General features: G+C 35.9%; 1 protein-coding gene across 1 annotated transcript; it reads left to right on the top strand.

Annotated features, from left to right (window-relative positions):
• The first annotated feature begins 18,832 nt into the window (after window positions 1-18,832).
• On the top strand, window positions 18,833-20,422 carry LOC141815240 (anthranilate O-methyltransferase 1-like). Its single transcript, XM_074703152.1, has 5 exons — window positions 18,833-18,943; window positions 19,034-19,171; window positions 19,272-19,544; window positions 19,678-19,950; window positions 20,035-20,422. The coding sequence occupies exons 1-5, from the start codon at window positions 18,863-18,865 to the stop codon at window positions 20,401-20,403; spliced, it is 1,134 nt and encodes a 377-aa protein (XP_074559253.1). The 5' UTR covers window positions 18,833-18,862; the 3' UTR covers window positions 20,404-20,422.
• Window positions 20,423-21,736: the final 1,314 nt, after the last annotated feature.

Raw genomic sequence — 21,736 nt, 5'->3', positions numbered from 1 at the left:
AATCAGATTAAATATCTAGTAAATCGAATTACGTCCTCTTTCGACTAGAATTGAAGAGGATGCTTCTATCGCAGAGGTAAGAAAGGGGTAGATATGGCAGATCCTTGACTCGGTCAAAAAGAACTTGCCATTTGGACCCTTTTGCCCTCTCACCGTCCCAAGAAGGCATTGCCGGCCTCGATCTGCGAGGACGACAAAGCCGAATGCACCATCTCCTCCAGTGAGATGGGAGAGCAAGGTCATTGCCCCATTTGCGGAAAGGTTTAACTTTTGAGTAGGGTTTCAGTGTTCGTATCCACAGTGTTATAAAAGTCTGAATATACTAAAGATCTCAACTTATATGATTTAAAAAAATAAACAAAAATAGTTTATTGATGGATCAATTTGATTTTGATTACAGGATAAGTTGTTTTGATTTGAACGTGTACAAATCCTTAAAATGACAATTGGGACACATGGGGATGTTGCATCCAAGTCGGTGAAGAATTCATGTGCAACACCGACTCATGGCAACTAGAGGCATTGGCGACTTTGGAAGCGACCAAACAGGAAGTCAAGCAACCATGCAAATATATATGTCACTCTACACTCGAACTCACCCTGTTTGATAAAGATTCTACAAAATCATCTTCAACCAAATTGGAATATCTCATACATTATTATGATACGGTAGAAATTTATTACCTTCCACATGTAATATGAGATAAAGTTATAAAGTCGGTTTATCCTTAAGATTAAAAAAGTATTTCAAAATATTTCTTAAATAGACTTTTATTTCACCCAAAGAATTAGAAAAATATTTTAGAATATTTCTTAAACGAATATTCACAACTCTATAAAAGATGACCAATACCCATGGGCATAAATATGCACACTTCAACCATAATTTCCTCAAGTCATTAAACTCTTTTCTCACGCAAAACTTTAACTTGAGTGTCGAAGTGGCTTACCGAGATTCACCCCAATGTCATTCTAACTCTCTTTTTTAGTGCTTTTTAAGTTTTTCATCTCTCCCGACGAATATCTTCGAGGAGCATGCACGTCAGTAGTTTATTAGTCGATGGTTTGATCATCTATGGATTTGGCCGAAATAAATTGATATTGTCTGTGCGAAATCTGAACTGAGATGCTGCAATGGTTAACACTGAAAGAATTACTGGTGAGCATTGCTCCACTGAAGAAAAAAGTTATGGTGAAGCAATGACTGTCACGTCTGAGAAGATCAATGAACTAGTATCTCAAACGATGTTAAAGGTATTACAACAACACCCATTGTTATCTCCTTCAGGAGCTCCTATTCCTTCCCAAAAGATCCTTCTCCACAGAGAAAAATATCACTACCATTAGGAGGGGGCATACACATTATGAACTTTCTTAACAAAGAAGCAACTTTTTTGGATGAGGATTCACACGAGTCAAGAGTTGGAACAACTTGGCTAGATTACAAAGGTAAGATGATAACTGCTAAGGAAGTAAGCATAACTTGAACGCCTTTTTCTAGGAAAGTTCTTGAACAAAAATTACCTCGACACTTTTGACAACCATAATTAGAAGAATACACAAGGTCATCAGATCCGGAAGATCATTTATGCCATTTCAAGAATACTACTTTGCAACACCAATACTCGGATGGGTTAAATGCTGAGTCTTCCTAACCATTTTATCGGCCTCTGCCTAGAGGTGGTTCAGCCGCCTTCCTATTTCATCTATTCATTCCTTCATAGATTTTAAAGTTGCATTCCTCCATTAATTTGTCAGTAGCAAAAGGTATCAGAAAATACCTCTAAATCTGTTTACCATGAAATAGAAGTCTTAGGAGACTCTCAGAGAATATATCTAATGATTCAATCGAGTTGTTTGGGACGCCCTTTCAACTCCCTTTGAAGTATTAACTAGCCTCTTTTCTCAAGGCCTACTAGATGGAGAATTCTTCCAATCCTTGGTGAAAAAATCCCCTGTGAATTATGCTAGATTGCTTGAGCGTGCTGAGAAATACATACATCTAGAAAAAATGCAGTTTGCTCATCGAGATGATAGCTCGGTCGCTCCTCAGTCAGACAAGAATTAGCCTTTCCAATCCATGCCAATAAATAAAGCCACATCACAATTTAATTATCTGCTACATCGGTGAGAAGGACACACAATGCAGACTGTGGCCTTGTCTTGTTTCAGAAGAAATGCCAACTCAAATCCCTCCTAAAGGGTAGGTTCATTTTTTATTGTATATATCATCAATCACATAACCATAATACTAATGAATATCAGCAGTTAGCTCAAGAAGTTATCCGAGTCATAAAGGAGAAACATCAAGGAATGAAGACCTCCCCTTTAGCCACCAGATGCTCATCCCATAGATACTCACGACATGAGATTCGAGAAATAGATCAGATCAGCATCAATTCAGCCCTCCCCAACATCACGAAATAGAACCTACCCTCACAATGATGTTCTCCTAACCGATGTCATCAGGATGATAGATAGGAAGATCATCCTAACTCGAATAGAAATCTTTTAAGCAACAACCTAGCCACGGTGTCATCAACATAATCTCAGATGGTCCTACTGACGGAAACTCCAATCGAGTCAGGAAAGCCCACGGTCGAAGATTGGAAAGTTATGGTATAGGCACTCGAGGTGTCAAGAGAAGGGGCACATCATTAGTTTTGGACCACAAGACTTGAAAAGAGTTTCCACTCCACACGATGATGCCTTGATGATTCATGTATAATAGCAAAATATAACATGGCCAAAGAATTTGTTGATACTGGTAGCTTTGTCAATGTATTATTCAAGGAAACCTTCAATCAGATGCAAATCAACTAAGAAGAATTAAAATCCATGTCGATGGCTCTATTTGAATTCACAAGACATGAAATACAACCATTATGCCATATCGGTCTTCCTCTTTCTCTAGGCCAGGAATCTTTATGGAGAACTCAGAGCACCATCTTCACCGTGGTAGACATTCCTTACTCTTATAATGTCATTTTGGGAAGACCATGGCTTAGCGCATTCTAAGCAGTAGTATCTATTTTTCACTAAAAGTTAAAATTCTCAATAGCTGACCAAATCAGCTTGGTCTGTGGAGATCAAGCCATTACTCAGAAATGCTACACTGCAATGGTTCAGACCGACCTTAAAAAGAGATAGAGAACTTCACAAGAAGAGGTGCACTCTTTGCAAGAGACACATGTTCAACGGTTGCCACACGAGAAAGAAAAAGTACAAGTTGTGCTCGATCTACCTGACAGAGTCACCCAAATCTCAACTGACTTGACGCCCAAGCTGAAAGAAGAATTGGTTGCCTGTCTTATTCAGAACAATGATGTATTCCCTTGGGCTTCTCATGAAGTCAAGGGAGTAGCATCCACTATAATAGAGCATTGACTCAACATCCTCTCTGAATCTCGACTTATTCGACAAAAAAAAAACACTTTGGACCGAAACAAGATAAGGTAATCTGTACCAAAGTCATTAAACTCCTTGAGGCTGGGGTCTGTATCGACTTTTGAGACCTCAACAAACTTGCCCTAAGGATTGTTACCCTCTCCTCAGAATCGATCAGTTAGTGGATTCAACCTCAAGATATGAATTTATATGCATGCTCGACGTGTATCAAGGATATCATTAAATTCCTTTGACTAAAGAAGATTAGGAAAAGGTCAGTTTTATCACCTCTGACGTAACTTTTTATTGTACAGTTAAGCCTTTTGGGTTAAACAATACAAGGGCTACTTATCAACGACTCGTGGACCGAGTCTTTAAGCACCAAATAAGCCGCAACATCAAGGTATATATGGATGTCAAATTGATCAAGTCAAGTTAGGCTAAAAATTTGATCAGTGACATCAAAGAGACATGCAACACTTTGCGGAAGAATAACCTCAAATTAAATCCTAATAAATGCTTAGTTAGTGTAAAGAGTGGTCGTTTTCTAGGATATATAATTACTGAAAGAGGAATAAAGGTCAATCCTGAAAAGTCCAAGCTTTACAAAATATGATTTCCTCCCGAAATACTAAAGAGGTTCAGAGATTGGTTGGACGAATCACTGTCCCATTTCGATTTATATCACAATCAGTGGCAAAGAGTCTTCCTTCTTCAAAATCTTACACAAGCTATCCAGATTCACTTAGGACGAGAAGTGTGAATAGACTTTTAGCAATATGAAGACCTATTTGACAACTCTTCCGGTTCTATCAAAGCCTACATCAGATGAACCCTATGACTATATTTGTTGCTTTCGAAGGCGCTTTGGGCTCAGTTCTGGTTCGACAAAAAGAAAGTATTCAACAACCTGTTTATTTCTTGAGCTCCTGTTAAAATATGCTGAGACTCGGTATACCATCTTAGAGAAGCTTGCTCTATCATTAATATTGATCGCTCGAAGACTTTGACCATATTTCTTCTTATATCCTATCATGGTCCTAACCAATAGTGTTCTGGGTCAAATATTAACTAATCTTGAAGCTTTGGGATGCTTGATCAAATGGACCACAGAGCTCGGCGAGTATGGTATACAATACTAACCAGGAGCAACCATAAAGGCCCTAGCCTTAGTTGATTTTCCAACCGAGACATCTAGCACAGAGTTACATGAAACTTGAAAAATCTTTGTCGATGGGTTGGCTACCAAAAAAGGTAGAGGGATTGAAATCTTATTATGCTTCCCTAAAGGGGATACATTACAACTCACGATAAAATTTCATTTTAAGGCTTCCAATAATAAGACCGAATATGAAACATTACTTGTCAGACTAGCTACAAGCAGCCAAACATGTAGGAGCAGCTCAGGTAATCATCTATTCAGATTCACAACTAGCCACCCAACAGATAGGAGGATCTTTTAAAATTTGTAACGATAGACTCCGAAGGTATACTAAGATTTTTGAGAAATTAAAAGTTGATTTTCAAGAAGTTATTATGCAGAAAGTACCTCGAGTTGAAAATCAAAAAGTAGATGAGCTGACTAGATTGGCTAGCACTTTGATAAATTGGGAGCAAGAGGAAATCATAGTTCATGACCAACTTATCGCCCACATTGATAAAGTTACCGAGATATTTGAACCAGCTGATTGGAGAATTCCCATCATCGCCTTCCTTAAATATGGAATTCTACCTTCCGATTCAAGCTAGGATATGATACTTGAGCAGCGAGTAGCCCGATTCACCCTAGTAGGGGATAGCCTATACAAACGAGCTTTCTCTCGACCTTTACTCAAATGTCTCAGCTAAGTGAGGCCGAATACGCTATGCAAGAAATTCATCAAACGGAAACCCCATTGGAGGGCGAACTCTGGCACAAAAAGTGTTGTTAGCTAGATATTTTTGGACCACTTTACAAGTTGACACAGTTCAGATGACCAATACTTGCCTAAATTGCCAAAGACATCATAATCTCCCCCATCATCCTACAGAGTTGCTAAAAATTGCCATTGCCTCTTATTCCTTTGATCAATGGAGAATGGATATTATGGGTCCTTTCCCAATAGGACATAATTAGAAAAAGTTTCTCTTAGTGGTCATCGATTACTTCTCCAAGTGGGTAAAGGCTGAACTATTGGCAAGGATCACCGAGGAGGTTGTCTAAAGTTTCTGTGGTAAAATATCATTTGCAGGTATGGGATCCCTCATAAGTTAGTATAAGATAATAGACGATAGTTTCAAAGACACAAACTACAAGAATGGTGCCAAGAACTTGGGATTTTACAAGCCTTCACTTCTGTAGCCTATCCACAAAGCAATGGATAGGCAAAAGTAGTTAATAGAGAGATTGTCAGAGGCTTAAAGATAAAGTTAGATCGGGTATAGGGCACTTGGATGAATGAATTACCCGGTATCCTATAGGCATATAGAACTACCCAAGAGACAGTACCAGATGACTCCTTTTCATCTCGTCTACGAAGGAGAAGCAGTAGTTCTTATGGAAATCGGAGAGGAATCAACAAGTATCAATACCTATGGAGATGATAATTCAGATAAACGATGTTCATAACTTAACCTCATCACTGAGACCAGGGAGCTAGCAACAACCCAACTCACTTCGTATTGCCAGCGCATGCACTAAACTTATAACAAACGAGTTATTCCTCATTCTTTTCAGGTGGAAGATTTCATTTGGAAGAGAGTAAAGCTGGTAGGCGATGTCGAAAAACTAGAACCCCAATGGGAAGGGCGCTACCAAGTTATTCAACAACTTAATAGCGACTCCTATTATCTATACCCCAAAGAAAAGGAACACAGTAGACCTTGGAACGCCACACATCTAATGCCTTATCATACTTAAACAGGATCTGAACTCGTATAATTATTATTTATTTAATTTCTTTTGCATTAGTAACTTATGACAAATAACATGGTGTTATTTACTCCATTGCTTTATCTTCTTGATTTATCACCAAGCCCCGAGCACCTTACAATAGATCTGGAGCACCGAGCCCTGAGCTAATGATTTTGCCTTACGACAGGCCTAGAACACCGAACCCTAAGCTTGCAACTTTACCATATGATAGGACTGGAATACCGAGCCCCGAGCTTGTGACGTTACCTTACAATAGGACTGGAATATCGAGCCTCAAGCTCATGATGTTGCCTTATGACAGGCCTAGAACACCGAACCCCGAACTCGCTACTTTGCCTTACGATAAGCTTGGAACACCAAGCCCCAAGCTTGCGACTTTGCCTTATGACGGGCCTGGAACACCGAGTCCCGAGTTTGCAACTTTGCCTTATGACAGGTATGGACACCGAGCCCCGAGCTCATGACTTTGTCTTACGACAGACTTGGAACACTGAGCCCCAAGCTTACGACTCCGGCTTACGACAATCCTAGAACACCGAGCCCTGAGCTCGCGACTCTACCTTACAATAGGCCTAGAGCACCGAGCTCGCGACTTTGTCTTATGACAGGTTTGGAGCATCGAGCCCCGAGCTCGCGACTTTGCCTTACTACAGGCCTGGAGCACCGAGTCCCGAGCTCATGACTCTGCCTTACGACAGGTCTGGAGCACCAAGCCTTACGACAGACATGGAGCATCAAGCCCCGAGCTTGTAAGATAGCCTTATGACAGGCCTAGTGCACCAAGCTCCGAGCTCGCGACTTAGCCTTACCACAGTCTTAGAGCACCGAGTCCCAAACTCGTGACTTAGCCTTACGATAGACCTAGAGCACCGAGCCCTGAGCTCGCAACATAGTCTTACGAAAGACCTAAAGCACCGAGCCTCGAGCTCGCGACTTAATCTTACGATAGGCCTAGAGCATTAAGCCCCGAGCTCGCAATATAGCCTTAAGATAGATCTAGAGCACCGAGCCCCGAGCTTCCAACTTAGCCTTATAATAAGCACGGAGCACCGAGCCCTGAACCCCGAGCTCGCGACAAAGTCATACAACAAACATGGAGTACCGAGCCCCGAGCTCGCAACATAACCTTATGATAGGCCTCAAGCCCTGAGCTCACGACTTAACCTTATGACAGGCTTGGAGTACCAAGCCTCAAGCTCACGACTTAGCCTTATGACGGGCCTGGAGCACTAAGCATCGTGCTCATGACTTAGTCTTATGAAAGGCACGGAGCACCGAGTACGAAGCTCACAACATAGTCTTACAACAAACATGAAGCACCGAACCTCGAGCTCGTGACTTAGCCTTACGACAGGTCTGGAGCATCGAACCCCGAGCTCACAACTTCGCCTTATGACAGGCCTAGAACACCGAGCCCGAGCTCGCGACTTAGCCTTATGATAGGCCTGGAGCACCGATCCCCGAGCTCGTGACTTAGCCTTACGATAGGCCTGGAGCATCGAGCCCCAGGCTCACGACTTAGTATTACGATAGGCCTGGAGCACCAAGCCCCGAGCTTATAAATTAGCCTTACGATAGGCTTGGAGCACCGAGCCTTGAGCTCGCGACTTAGCCTTACAATAAGCTTGGAGCACCAAGCCCCGAGCTCGCAACATAGCCTTCTGACATGTACAGAATATCGAACCCTTAGCTCGCGACACAGCCTTACGACATGCTTGGACCATTGAGCCCCAAGCTCACGACTTTGCCTTACAACAGGCCTAGAGCATCAAGCCCTGAGCTCGAGATCCTGTTATGGGCACTTCATCCATATGTGGTGGAGCGATGATACCTCATCAAAGTATCCCGACTACAACTCAGCACAATCTAGTCAGTCGAACTACGTCTCTTTTGATTAGATTAATTGGAGATGCTTGTGATGTGGCAGAAATTTATTACCTCCACGTGTCATGTGGGGTAAAATCGTATCATGCCGGATAAAGTCATAAAGTCGCTTCATCCTTAAGATTAATTAGAAAATCCTAAGACCGTTTCACCCGGAGAAAAAGAAAAATATTTCAGAAGACATAGACAATTGGAAGGCATATATCGGAACAGAAGCACGTATTTCAGAATATTTCCTAAATGGATGTTGATGTTTCAGATATCAACTCTATAAAAGGTTACATATATCCATGGGCACAGGTATGCACATATAAAATTCTAATTTTCTTAACTCCTTAATCTCCTTTCTTATGTAAAATTCTAACTTGAGTGTCAAAGTGATTTGCCGGGATTCACCCCGATGTTATTCTAATTTTCTTTTTTGAATGCTTTTCAGATCTCTTTATTTCTTGGTATGGCTATCTTTGCGGAGCATGTCAGTAGTTATCATCCATGAGATTTGCCTGACATATTTATTTAAAAAAGCAATAATGTTTTCATTTGTCGGATCAATATTTTCGTGGCTGATCTTTGTCAAAGGAGAAAGCAACAATGTTTTATTCACTATCAATTGTATCTCATCAACTACGCATACCAACGAATCTAGATACTTGTCAAAGGTTTCACACACAAATCCACTCATAAATGTTTTTTTTTTGTTGTAACGTATTGAAAGCATCTACTTTGTCCTTTTTTTAAAATAAAAATAAAAATTGTAGTCCACAAGCAACCACAAATTAAACGGTTGAGATCAAATTTTTATTGATCTAACGGTTCAAGGAGACAAATTTCTCCACAATGACCTGTCTAGTTAGTCAATGAGACAACATTAAATAACAAAGCATGACTCACACCTTGTATATATTGTTCGGCAAGGATGTATCTAAAGTTATCTAATTCTCAAATAACATATTTGTTTTCCATTATACCTCTGTTCACAACTGATCCATTATCTTTTTCTAAAGTATTCGAATCACAGTTCAAAAAAATAATAAAAATTTTATGGTGTGGATGCATGAACACATCTTCTCTCTACATGTCATTTTTTTACTTAAATTGAATCTATCAAAATAAAAAATATATATTATCAATGACTTCCATATAAAAAATATTGACGACTCAAATTTATTTTTTTTAAATTTAATCAGAAAACAGAGGATAATTCATTTTTATTTATAATTTTAAATTTTTAATAAAAAATTTAAAATGATTTAATAAAAAGTAAAAATAATTTTTCTATTTTTAATATATAATTACAAAAGAATAAAAAATAAAATATATTAATAAAAATAAATAATAAAATAAAATATATTAATAAAAATAAATAATAAAATAAAATATTAATCATTTTATTAAATATTTTCATTAAAAAATCATTGATGATTTTAAAATTTTAAAATTTATATTAAATTAATATTATTCACTCTAAATAATTTTTAAATTATATATATATATATATATATATATATATATATATATATATATATATATATATATTTTAAAAATTTGAATTTTAAATTTATCAATAAATTTTGATCAAAATCATTAAGGACTCTAAAGAACTTAATTTTATTATAAAATTACATCATTACAATTATTGATCATCTATATTTGTTCATTTTTTATTTTCAATTTTGGAGTCTTATGAAAAATTTAAAACGCCCAAATAAGATAATACAATAGCAAATAGATGGTAACTCCAAGCATATGAGAGTCTTTATTAATTGTGCATTATAACAAAAATAAACTAATAAGTATTTATTATAAATGCAATAGTAAATGGATGCCATTATGCCATTATGCCATTATGTGTAACTCTTGGTGCATTATATTCTAGCATTAATATGAGACATTTAATTTCATATTAATACTCATTAATATATTCTTGTATTAGTCCTATAAATAGGACATGTATGAAGCATTGTAGGTATGCACCATTTAGACAAGCAATAAGAATTTCTCTCCTTTGCTCTCTATTATTCTTTGTCTTGTTCGTTTATAACACGTTATCAGCACGAAGCTCTCGTTTCCGAAGCAAAGGTCAAGGCTCCCTCCTCGTCTGTGGTAGCAAAGTTTCGCACCTCATTTGTGAAAGCCAAGTCTATCGAGGTTGACAACGGTATCCTCGAAAACTTTCAATCTTGTTCATTTTTATCTCATCATTTAGTTTCTATTATAGTCATCATGTCGAACCTCACGAAATTGGTGTTTCGAATTACTTCTCAACTCAAATTATGTGGAGAAACTATTACTGATGGAGACATGTTAGAGAAAATATTCTCCACTTTTCATGCAACGAATGTGCTCCTGCAGTAGCAATATCGTGCAAAAGGATTTGAGAAGTATTCTGAATTGATTTCATATCTATTATTGGTCGAACAAAATAATGAGCTTTTGTTGAAGAATCATGAAGCTCGTCCAACCGGATCGACTCCATTCCCTGAAGTGAATGTGACATCATCTAATTATGAAAGACAACATCGTTGTCGTGGCCGTCGTGCCCGTGGAAATGGACGTGGACATGGTCGTGGACGTGGTGGTGGTGGTCGACACTATTTTCGCAATAATTCCCCCCAATATATGGAGAAAGGGAAGAACAACAAAGAGATGCATGATGATAAAAAGAATCAAATCAATAAGACCGTAGAGAACAAACGCTATCGTTGCGGCATGAAGGGTCATTGGTCACGTACCTGTCGTACACCGAAGCATTTTATCGATCTTTATCAAGCTTCGCTAAAAGGAAAAGGGAACATTGAGACCAACTTTGTTTCCAATAACAGAAAAATGATAATGGAGACCAACTCGATTTCGGCTTCCGGTGATGATAAAATAACTTTTGGTATTGATGATTTCTCCCAATTTGATGAAGCCGATTTTCTTGTCGAGCATGAAAATAACAATGATGTCATTTGATATTTATGTTTTCTTTATAATGTTTAATGAAATTCCATGATTACATAGTTCTTATTTATATTTTTCGCATATTTTGAGTAATTAATTTTATTAATCAAGTTTATTCAAACACTTAAAATAATTTTAATAATATCATGAACTCCCTCTTGATAAGAAAGATGTACCTTAACCACCAAGTCGATATTTAGTCTGATATTGTGTTCGTATTGTTCATGTTTATTTTTATCTTAATATTTTATTTTATCTCATGAAGAAAATGGAGGTTCCCGGAAGCGAATACTCGACGAATGAAAAATGTAGTTGTCTCGTAGACAGTGCCTCAACACATACCATTTTGAAAAGCAAGAAATTTTTTACCTTCTTGGTGATGAATGAGACATGCGTGAATACAATATCAGGTAGTTCCAAAATTATTGAAGGCTCCGGAAGAGCAAATATTATATTACCCAGAGAACAAATATTTATATTGATAATGCATTGTATTCGTCCAAGTCTCAAAGAAATTTATTGAGTTTTAAAGATATCCGCAGAAATGGATATCACATTGAGACTTCAAATGAGGACAATAAAGAATTTTTATCTATCACAAGTATCATCTTGGGTAAAAAATGTTTCTTAGAAAAATTACCCGCAGTTTCATCTGGACTATATTTCACAAACATAAGTGTTGGCGAAGTACATGTCGTTACAAACCAGAAGTTTGTCGATCAACATAGTTTTATTACATGGCATGATAGATTGGGACATCCTGGAGCTATTATGATGTGAAGAATAATTAATCATTCATGTGGGCATTCACTGAAAAACCAGAAGATTTTTCTACCCAATGAATTTTCTTGTGCTGCTTGTTCACAAGGGAAGTTAATAATAAGGCCATCACCATCTAAAATCAGGGCTGAACCTTTGAAATTTCTTGAAAGAATACAAGGTGATATATGTGGGCCTATTCATCCACCATGTGGACCATTCAGATATTTTATGGTATTAATTGACGCATCAACAAGGTGGTCACATGTATGTCTATTATCAACTCGTAATCAAGCGTTTGCAAGATTGCTTGCTCAAATTATCAAATTACGAGCTCACTTCCCGGATTATTCAATTAAATCTATTCGTCTTGATAATGCTGGAGAATTTACTTCCCAAGCTTTTAATAATTATTGTATGTCAATTGGGATAAATGTTGAACATCCAGTAGCACATGTTCACACGCAAAATGGTCTTGCAGAGTCATTGATAAAACGTCTTCAACTAATTGCAAGACCGTTGCTTATGAAAACGAAACTTCCGATACAAGCTTGGGGACATGCTATTTTACACGCGGCAGCATTAATTCGTATCAGACCTACACATTATAATGAGGTCTCTCCTTTGGAAATGGTTTATGGTCAGGAACCAAATATTTCCCATCTTAGAATTTTTGGCTGTGCGGTATATGTGCCAATTGCTCCACCACAACGCACAAAGATGGGACCCCAAAGGAGATTGGGGATATATGTTGGATATGAATCACCGTCTATAATTAAATATCTTGAGCCATTGACGGGTAATTTATTCACGGCACGGTTTGCCGATTGTCATTTTGATGAAATGATATTTCCAACATTGAAAGGGGAAAATAAGCAGTTGGAAAAAGAAATAAACTGGCGTGAGTTATCATTAGCTCATTATGATCCTCGTACAAAGCAATCTGAACTCGAAGTTCAGAAAATTATTCACTTGCAAAATTTAGCAAATCAATTGCCAGATGTTTTTACTGACCCTAAGAAAGTTACGAAGTCTTATATTCCAGCTGCAAATGCTCCAATTAGAATTAATGTTCCTGAAGGGCAACCCATTATTGCTAACGAGCCTAATGTGCAAGTGAAGCGTGGTAGACCAGTCGGTTCCAAAGATAAAAATCCTCGAAAAAGAAAGGAAGTAAAGGCTCAAATTGAGGAAACAATTACTCCAGAAGAGCATCCAGTCATTGAGAAAATGATTATAGAAGAATCACAGGTACCTGAAAATGAAGAGATCTCTATAAACTATGTTTTGACTGGAAAAAGATGGAATCGAGATAAAATCGACGTCGATGAAAATTTTGCATATGCTATAGCATGCGATATTGTTAATGAAGACGAGGATCTTGAACCAAAGTCTGTAGAAGAATGCAGACGGAGAAATGATTGGCCAAAATGGAAAGATGCGATTGAAGCTGAATTAAAATCACTCGCAAAGCATAAAGTTTTTGGACCTGTCGTCCGTACTCCTGAAGGTGTTAAACCAATTGGTTATAAATGGGTATTTGTAAGAAAAAGAAATGAGAAAAATGAAATTGTCAGATATAAGGCACGACTTGTTGCCCAGGGATTCTCGCAGAGACCTGGTATTGATTATGAGGAGACATATTCTCCTGTGGTGGATGCAACAACATTTAGATTTCTGATAAGTTTATCAATCCATGAGAAATTGCAGATGAGATTGATGGATGTCGTTACAGCATATTTATATGGCTCTCTTGAGAACAACATATACATAAAACTCCCTGAAGGATTTAAAATGCCAGAAGCATGTAATTCAGATCGTCGAGACCTTTACTCGGTTAAATTATGCAGATCTCTATACGGATTGAAACAATCTGGACGTATGTGGTATAAACGTCTCAGTGAATATTTGTTAAAGAATGGATTTCAAAATGATCCAATATGTTCATGTGTGTTTATTAAGAGATCTGGATCACAATTTGTAATAATTGCAATTTATGTAGACGATCTAAATATTATTGGATCAACAGATGAACTATCTGAAACAGTTGATTATCTCAAGCAAGAGTTTGAGATGAAAGATCTCGGGAAAACAAAATTATGTCTTGGCTTGCAAATTGAGCATTTAGAGAATGGAATTTTTGTCCATCAATCTGCTTATACATCAAGAGTATTAAAGAGATTTTTTATGGATAAAGCACATCCCTTGAGTTGTCCAATGATCGTGAGATCGCTTGATGTAAATAAAGATCCATTTCGACCTCGTATGAATGATGAAGAACTACTTGGTCCTGAAGTACCATATCTTAGTGCTATTGGAGCGCTAATGTATATGGCTAGTCATACTAGACCTGATATATCATTTGCAGTAAATTTATTAGCGAGATATAGTTCTTCACCAACAAAGAGACATTGGAATGGAGTTAAGCATATTTTTCGGTACCTTCAAGGTACTATGGACATGGGATTATATTATCCATATGTACGTGAAGCTAAATTGATTGGATACGCAGATGCAGGATATTTATCTGATCCTCATAATGGTAGATCTCAAACGGGTTATGTATTCACATATGGTGGTACAGCTATATCTTGGAGATCTATGAAACAAACAATTACTGCCACATCTTCAAATCATTCCGAGATCATAGCAATTCATGAAGCAAGTCGAGAATGTGTATGGTTGAGATCAATTATACATCACATTCGAGAGTCATGCGGTTTATCCATGAATAAGAATTCTCCAACAATTTTATATGAGGATAATGCTGCTTGTATTGCACAATTAAAGGGAGGATATATTAAAGGCGATAGAACGAAACACATATCACCAAAATTCTTTTTCACTCATGATCTCCAGAAGAAAGGTGATATTGATGTTCATCAAATTCGTTCATCAGATAATCTAGCAGATCTATTTACAAAAGCATTGCCTACTACGACCTTTAAAAGGTTAGTGTATAAAATTGGCATGTGGAGACTCGAAAGTTTAAAGTGATGTTACAAAGAGGGGGAGTTTACATACTGCACTCTTTTTTCCTTCACCATGGTTTTTTCCCACTGGGTTTTGCTGGTAAGGTTTTTAATGAGACAGTATATAAATGACATCCAAGGGGGAGTATTATAAATGCAATAGTAAATGGATGTCATTATGTCATTATGTGTAACTCTTGGTGCATTATATTCTAGCATTAATATGAGACATTTAATTTCATATTAATACTCATTAATATATTCTTGTATTAGTCCTATAAATAGGACATGTATGAAGCATTGTAGGTATGCACCATTTAGACAAGCAATAAGAATTTCTCTCCTTTGCTCTCTATTATTCTTTGTCTTGTTCGTTTATAACAGTATTCATTTATTCATGCAGGCAAGAGAAGAGAGGTGCTGGTGTTGATTATGGAAACTACCACATTAATACAGCTCCGATTTGATCCGGTTCCATTAAAAATTTTGATTTAATCAAATTAAAAATTTTAAACTTAAAACCAACTCAAATTACTCAAAAAAATTATTTTTTTAAAAAAAAATAAAATTTTAAAATAACCGAATTAAATTTTTAAATTTAATCAATCAATTTAATTTAATCGAACTTTTGCTCATCTCTAATCCTAATTTTTCACATCAAAAATATTATACATTTCTATTTGACTAACTTGGTTACAATCATGTTATAAGATAAAAATATATAGCTAATATTTTATTTTTAAATCACATAAAACTAATTTTTTAAAATAATTTAAAAGAATATTGTGGTGTTAATTTTAAAAGAACAACACTACAGTGATATTAATTTTTCAAAACTAATATCACAGTAGTATTGATCTTTCAAAACCAGAACCAGAGTGTGTACCAATTGACATACAATCATAATTTCATTTATGCTTAGGACGAGATTTGCACACCATATCAATCTTTTCTATATCAATTCTTTCATTACATGTCAGTTTTTTAGAAATTCAAATCCCTTAGGTCTATTAATGAGTTTCGATCAAAACTCAGTGATAGACTTAAAAAGTTCTGATCGAACTCATTCTAAATACTACAAGTTTTTGAAGTGTCCTATAGTCTATATATGTCCAGAACTATTATCTTGAAGTCATTAATATCAGTGAATCTGAAGGTTTGCAAAATTTCAAACTTTAAAATAATTGACACATACTTATAATTTATCATAGGAATGTCAGAATTAGTCATGAACACTATAAATATCTTTACTTCACTACCCTTTTCCATTGTATGTCAATTTTTCAGAAACCAAATCCCTTAGGTTTATAAATAAGTTTCGATCAAAATCCATTAATGGATCTAGAAGCTCTGATTGGATCTATTCCAACTCTTCTGAGTTTCTATAGTGCACTAGAGTACAAATTGTTGGTGCAGTTTGCACTAACGATCAAACTCAGATTTTGATGTATGACAAAGTGGTTAAAGTTATGTTGTTGTTTTTAACCTCTTTACTAAGTGTGCAAGATCGAAAGACTTAAAACCAGACACCAGGCTAAAGTCCAGGGTGGTTGAGCCCTGACAGGAAGTCCAGTTGGGTCCGCGGAGCCTGACAACTGGTCGAAGACCAAGTTGGTTGAGACTTGACAGAAAGACCAGGGTGGTTGAGCCTTGGCAGGAAGTCCTAGTGGGTTAAGAAGTTAAGTAGAGCTGCACAAGGTAAGTGAGGTAAGTCACTGGAGGAGCGAACCAGTGAAGACGAGTTCCATTTTGAAACTTTAGGCGCAGTCCAACTTAGACCCACTTGGGTGATCTAAGTTGAGGCCTGGTTAGATCCTGGTCTGGATTGATAGGATTTAATTAATTTTAAATATTCTATATTTTAGTATATTTTATTATTATACTAACTCTATTTTTTTATATGGATAAAATTAATTTTGCATGTGAATTCTACATAATTAATTTTCATTATTATTTATTTTGCTAATATGAATTTTTATTAGATGATAAAATTATTTCTATCTATAATAAATATTTAAGGAGGATAAAATTTTTTATAAATAAATAAATATAATTTAAATTATTCTTTGATCCTGGATAAGAAAAATTGCAAAAAGTGAATCAAGTTTTGCATTGTTTTTAACATTTGCAGATCTAGATAACTCAATCATATCTATATAAAGCATTGGTCAGTGCATGAATCACACAACTTCAACCAACGTCCTTCTTCTACGACAGCCCGAGCTTCGACACGACCACCTCGAATTTCTGTCGGAAGATCATCCCCAACATTCGAGTTCGTTCAGATTTTTCTACTGTTGGGTAACGAAGAAATTTTCTTTTCTGCACTTAATTTTTGGAAGTGTGGAGTTGTCACACTTCCTATTCTTTGTATTCGAATCTCTCAACTGGGTTTTTGCCGGTCGAGGATTATAGTGGATTGCCCACAGGAAAGGTCTAAGGGACCTGGGCCTTCGAGTAGGAGTCGTCGACGGCTCCGAACGAAGTAAAAAAATTACTTGTGTCTTTCGTATGCTTCGTATTTATTTTCCGCTGCACGCTTTTCAAAGCACAAATTTTCTAACTCTGATTTTAAACGAACGAATTTTTAAAAAGCACGTGATTCACCCTCACTCTCACGTGCACTCGATCCTACACAAATATAGTACTCCTTTACTATTTAAAGGTCTTTCCAACAATGCTTATAAGGTTTTAAATTTTTACAACACTTATATTTGCGCTGATTTTCTTAAAAATTCCTTCAAATAGTAAAGGAAGATATATTTAGACTCTAATACACACAAAATAATCTTGTTTGGACGTTTTTAATTTTTCATTAAGACCGACTCATGGCATCTAGATGCATTGGCGGCTTTGGAAGCGACCAAACAGGAAGTCAAGCAACAATATTGCAAATATATATGTCACTCTACAGTCGAACTCACCCTGCCTGTTTGATAAAGATTCTACTAATTAAAACACCTTCAACCAAATTGGAATATCTCATACATTAAATTGTAGATGAAAATTTTCGCCTCTACTATGAACTCCGATCCATATCTTTTACTTTCACTCAGGAAGAAAACTAGGATGCTCATTGGGTGACACGTATATAATTTTGACTTAGATTAAATTTTCATAAATCTCTTTTTCGCAAAAGAAGAGACTATATATATATATATATATATATATATATATATATATATATATATATATATATATATATATATATATAAAGATTGTGTTGCACGCGTGTATATAGAGTGCCTTGCACATGTGTACATGTTACAAGCCTTTTCATTTTGATGCTTTCTCTTTTATAATTTATTCGGATAGGACTAGTTCATTAATTGCAAGAGCATGATTAATTAATATTCATTAAAAAAACGCAATAATGTTTTCATTTGTCGGATCAATATTTTTGTGGCTTGATCAACAATATTTTCTTAAAAACAATTACATTTTATTCACTATCAATTGTATCTCATCAACTACTAGACATACCAACGTATGGAGATACTTTTCAAAGGTTTCACACACAAATACACTCGTAGATATTTTTTTAACGTATTGAAAGCATCTACTTTGTCCTTTTTTGAAAACAAATGTAGTCCACAAGCGACCACAAACTGTTGAGATCAAACTTTGCTTGATCTAACGGTTCAAAGAGAAAGATTTATCCAAAATGAGCTGTCTAGTTAGTCAGTCAATGAGACAAACATTAAATAACAAGCTAGGCAAGACTCACATGTTGTAATTTTTTTTTCCGGCGTACCATGTCTATACCCATTCTCCAATACTATAAATTAAATTAGTTATACCAGTGATGCATTCATTCTGATATAATCCCAATGACGTAGGTAGATGACATGATTCTCTTCCCATTGATTCAAATCCCCAAGCCCTAAGAGGCCTATATAACCCTCCCTGTATTTCCATTATATTCTCCATAAACCTCACATTTCATACTCACCAAATCCTCAGGCATTCAGAGAGAGTGTGTGTGTGTGTGAGAGAGAGCGAGATGGGTTTGAAGGTGGAGCAAGCTCTTCACATGGTTGGGGGTGAGGGTGATACTAGCTACGCCACCAACTCAAGGCTCCAAGTAGATCAATGCAACTCTCTATATTGTATTTTCTTTTAGTATCTTTGTAAGTAGATTTTGATTGCTAAGTATCGATCTATGCATGCTCAGGAGAAGGCGATCTATCAAACGAAGCCTTTGTTGGCCACCACCATCGAAGAAATGTATAAGGAGTTGCTGCCTGAGCATATGGTCGTTGTTGATTTAGGTTGCTCTTCTGGTTCCAACACATTTATTGTAGTCTCTCAGGTATATAGATCGGGCGTTACGTTGCTCCTTGAGTAAATGGTCGTTTTTTATCTTAGTTGTTCTTTTGGTCCTAATATATCTGTCCCTTGTGGTCTCTTAGGTACTCAACATCATTGTTGAACTCCGTCAAATGATGGAGACGAAGAAGCCATTGGAGGTGCAATTCTTCTTGAATGACCTCCCAGGGAATGACTTCAACTTTATCTTCCAATCCCTAGATAAGTTCAAGAAGAAGATGGAGGAGGAAACTAAGAGGGAGTTGTTGGTGCCGTATTATGTGGTCGGAGTGGCAGGATCATTCTACGGGAGGCTTTTCCCTTGCGCGAGTGTCCATTTCTTTCATTCTTCCTATTGTCTAATGTGGCTCTCACAAGTACTTAATTAATCTCTATCTCTCTAATAGTATAATATTTCTTTAATAATTTGATGATTAGTCAACTAACTTTAATATAAATAATATTTTTTTCTTTATTTAGTCATCATATATACTTTTGAATCTATTACAGGTCCCCGAAGAACTAGAGAATGAACAAGGTGTTTTACTGAATAAAGAAAATATTTATTGGACAGAAACAAGTTCGCCACAAGTAGAAAAAGCATATCGAGAGCAACATAAGAAAGACTTTTCGACATTTCTTAGGTCACGACATGCAGAACTAAATATTGGAGGTGGAATGATGTTGACATTTCTAGGAAGAAGAAAGAGAACCCCTGGGCACGGTGACTTATGTCATCTTTGGAGACTACTTGCAGAAGCTCTTAATTCAATGGTCTTAGAGGTTTGTATTTAACTAACTTTATGATTAAACATGTAAAAATGACTGTAAATAGTTAATATTAATTTTTTTCTTGTATAAATTTAGGAAATCATACCAGAAGAAAAGGTCAACGCCTTCAATTTGCCAATTTATGGACCTTCACTTGAAGAGGTGAAGTCTATAATCGATCACGAAGGATTATTCGATTTGGATCGAGTAGAGATCTTTGAATCTAGTTGGGATCCATTTGACGATTTAGAAGATGATTCTTTTGATCTATCAAACTATACAAAAAGTGCGAAAAATGTGATGGATTGCATTCGTGCAGTGGTTGAACCGTTGATTGTGCATCAATTTGGAGATGTCATACTCGATGATTTATTCGCACGATACAAGCAAAATGTTCTGAAGCACCTTCTCAAGGAGAAAGCCAATCACACCATTTTAGTCATTGTCTTGAAGAAAAGAGTATGAAATTCAGCAAGGAAAATTAAGGAGAATAAATAAATATTAATTACTGCAAGAGAATTTATCATTATCATTATCAAATTAGTTCTCATGTGAATCTTTCTCATTTCCTTGCCTCATGCCCATCCTAAAAATCAAGCATTTGATTTGATCAAATTGTAGCCTCATATGTATGAAACTTTTAAAGCTGATGTGGGCGTAAATTCAAACTATTTAATCATATGACTCAATTTATAGATATTTCATGCCTATATAAACCCACAACAAAATTTATTATGTGTTTAAGCTTTAAACTGAAGGATTGTTTTTTTTAAAAAAAAAAGAGTAATATGATTTAGAGATAAATTGGAAATTAACAAAATTAAGTGGATAAAAGAGAATTAAGGTTGAAATTTTCTATTGGTGCTTCAGATTCCCTCAAAGCCAATTAGGTAGAAAGGTTAAGTAGAGGAGGGACCATTGATTCTAGATCTATTTAAATTTTGATTTGATAGCTCTAAAGGATACCTTCACTGAATTAACATTCAAAATTTATTCAAATTTTAAACAAATGGCTCTACCTCCACATAAAAAACCTACTTTAGTATGAGTTTTATTGAGTGGAACAAAATAAATACATAACTAAGCATTTATAAAACAGCCTTTCACTCTATGAAAGTCCCTTTAGAGAAGTTGGATCAAAATATTTAGAGAAATTCAATCTGGGCCACTGATCAATTATTGATGTAGATTGATTTGAGCTTCTAACGACTTTGAAGGAGGCCTTCACCTTCATATAAGTTTTGGCCGGTGGAGCTTAACTTATTTGAAGATGTCTTTCGTAGAGAAACTCTTGAAGACCCCCTTCAGAGATGTTGGATCAAAAAGACCTAATGCAAATTGATTTGGGCTATTGACTAATCAATAACTTGATCGATTCAAACTATGATTCGACAGCTCTATAGGAGATCATCATAGAAACATTTGTGAAGGGTTGCTTCATATAAATTTTGTTCAATTTGTTGGAGAAAAGACTATACATGTGTTAAAATTTTAATTCTTAAATTTTTAATTATTGAAAATAATTTTATATAGTTATTTTTTTTTATTTTTATTAATATATTCGTTAGTCTAATTGTTCCCTTGCAATTATATACTAGGGCAAACTAGAGTAGATTTAGAAGTAAACTATGTTTGACTTGGGATAAATCTCTTAACACTTTTAGGGATCCAAAATGAAGTCAAGTTTTGCAAAATTTTAAATTTTATATAAAACTTCAAAAATTTGAATTTGTCCTAAAATAGTGTATTTTACATCTTTAAATTTTGGATGAAAATTTTAAAACTTGAGTTAAAATCT

Source organism: Curcuma longa, chromosome 21 (genome assembly GCF_044706935.1).
Source record: "Curcuma longa cultivar G26 ecotype Majalengka, Jawa Barat chromosome 21, ITB_CL_G26_1.1, whole genome shotgun sequence".
NCBI lineage: Eukaryota > Viridiplantae > Streptophyta > Magnoliopsida > Zingiberales > Zingiberaceae > Curcuma > Curcuma longa.
Note: the sequence above shows the minus strand (reverse complement) of the source record. Positions and strands in the feature narration are given on the sequence as shown.

Coding starts and splice junctions, on each gene's coding strand:
- LOC141815240 (XM_074703152.1), top strand. CDS start 18,863: ATGGGTTTGAAGGTGGAGCAAGCTCTTCACATGGTTGGGGGTGAGGGT. Junction 18,944..19,033: donor CCACCAACTCAAGGCTCCAA/GTAGATCAATGC, acceptor ATGCATGCTCAG/GAGAAGGCGATCTATCAAAC. Junction 19,951..20,034: donor TTAATTCAATGGTCTTAGAG/GTTTGTATTTAA, acceptor GTATAAATTTAG/GAAATCATACCAGAAGAAAA.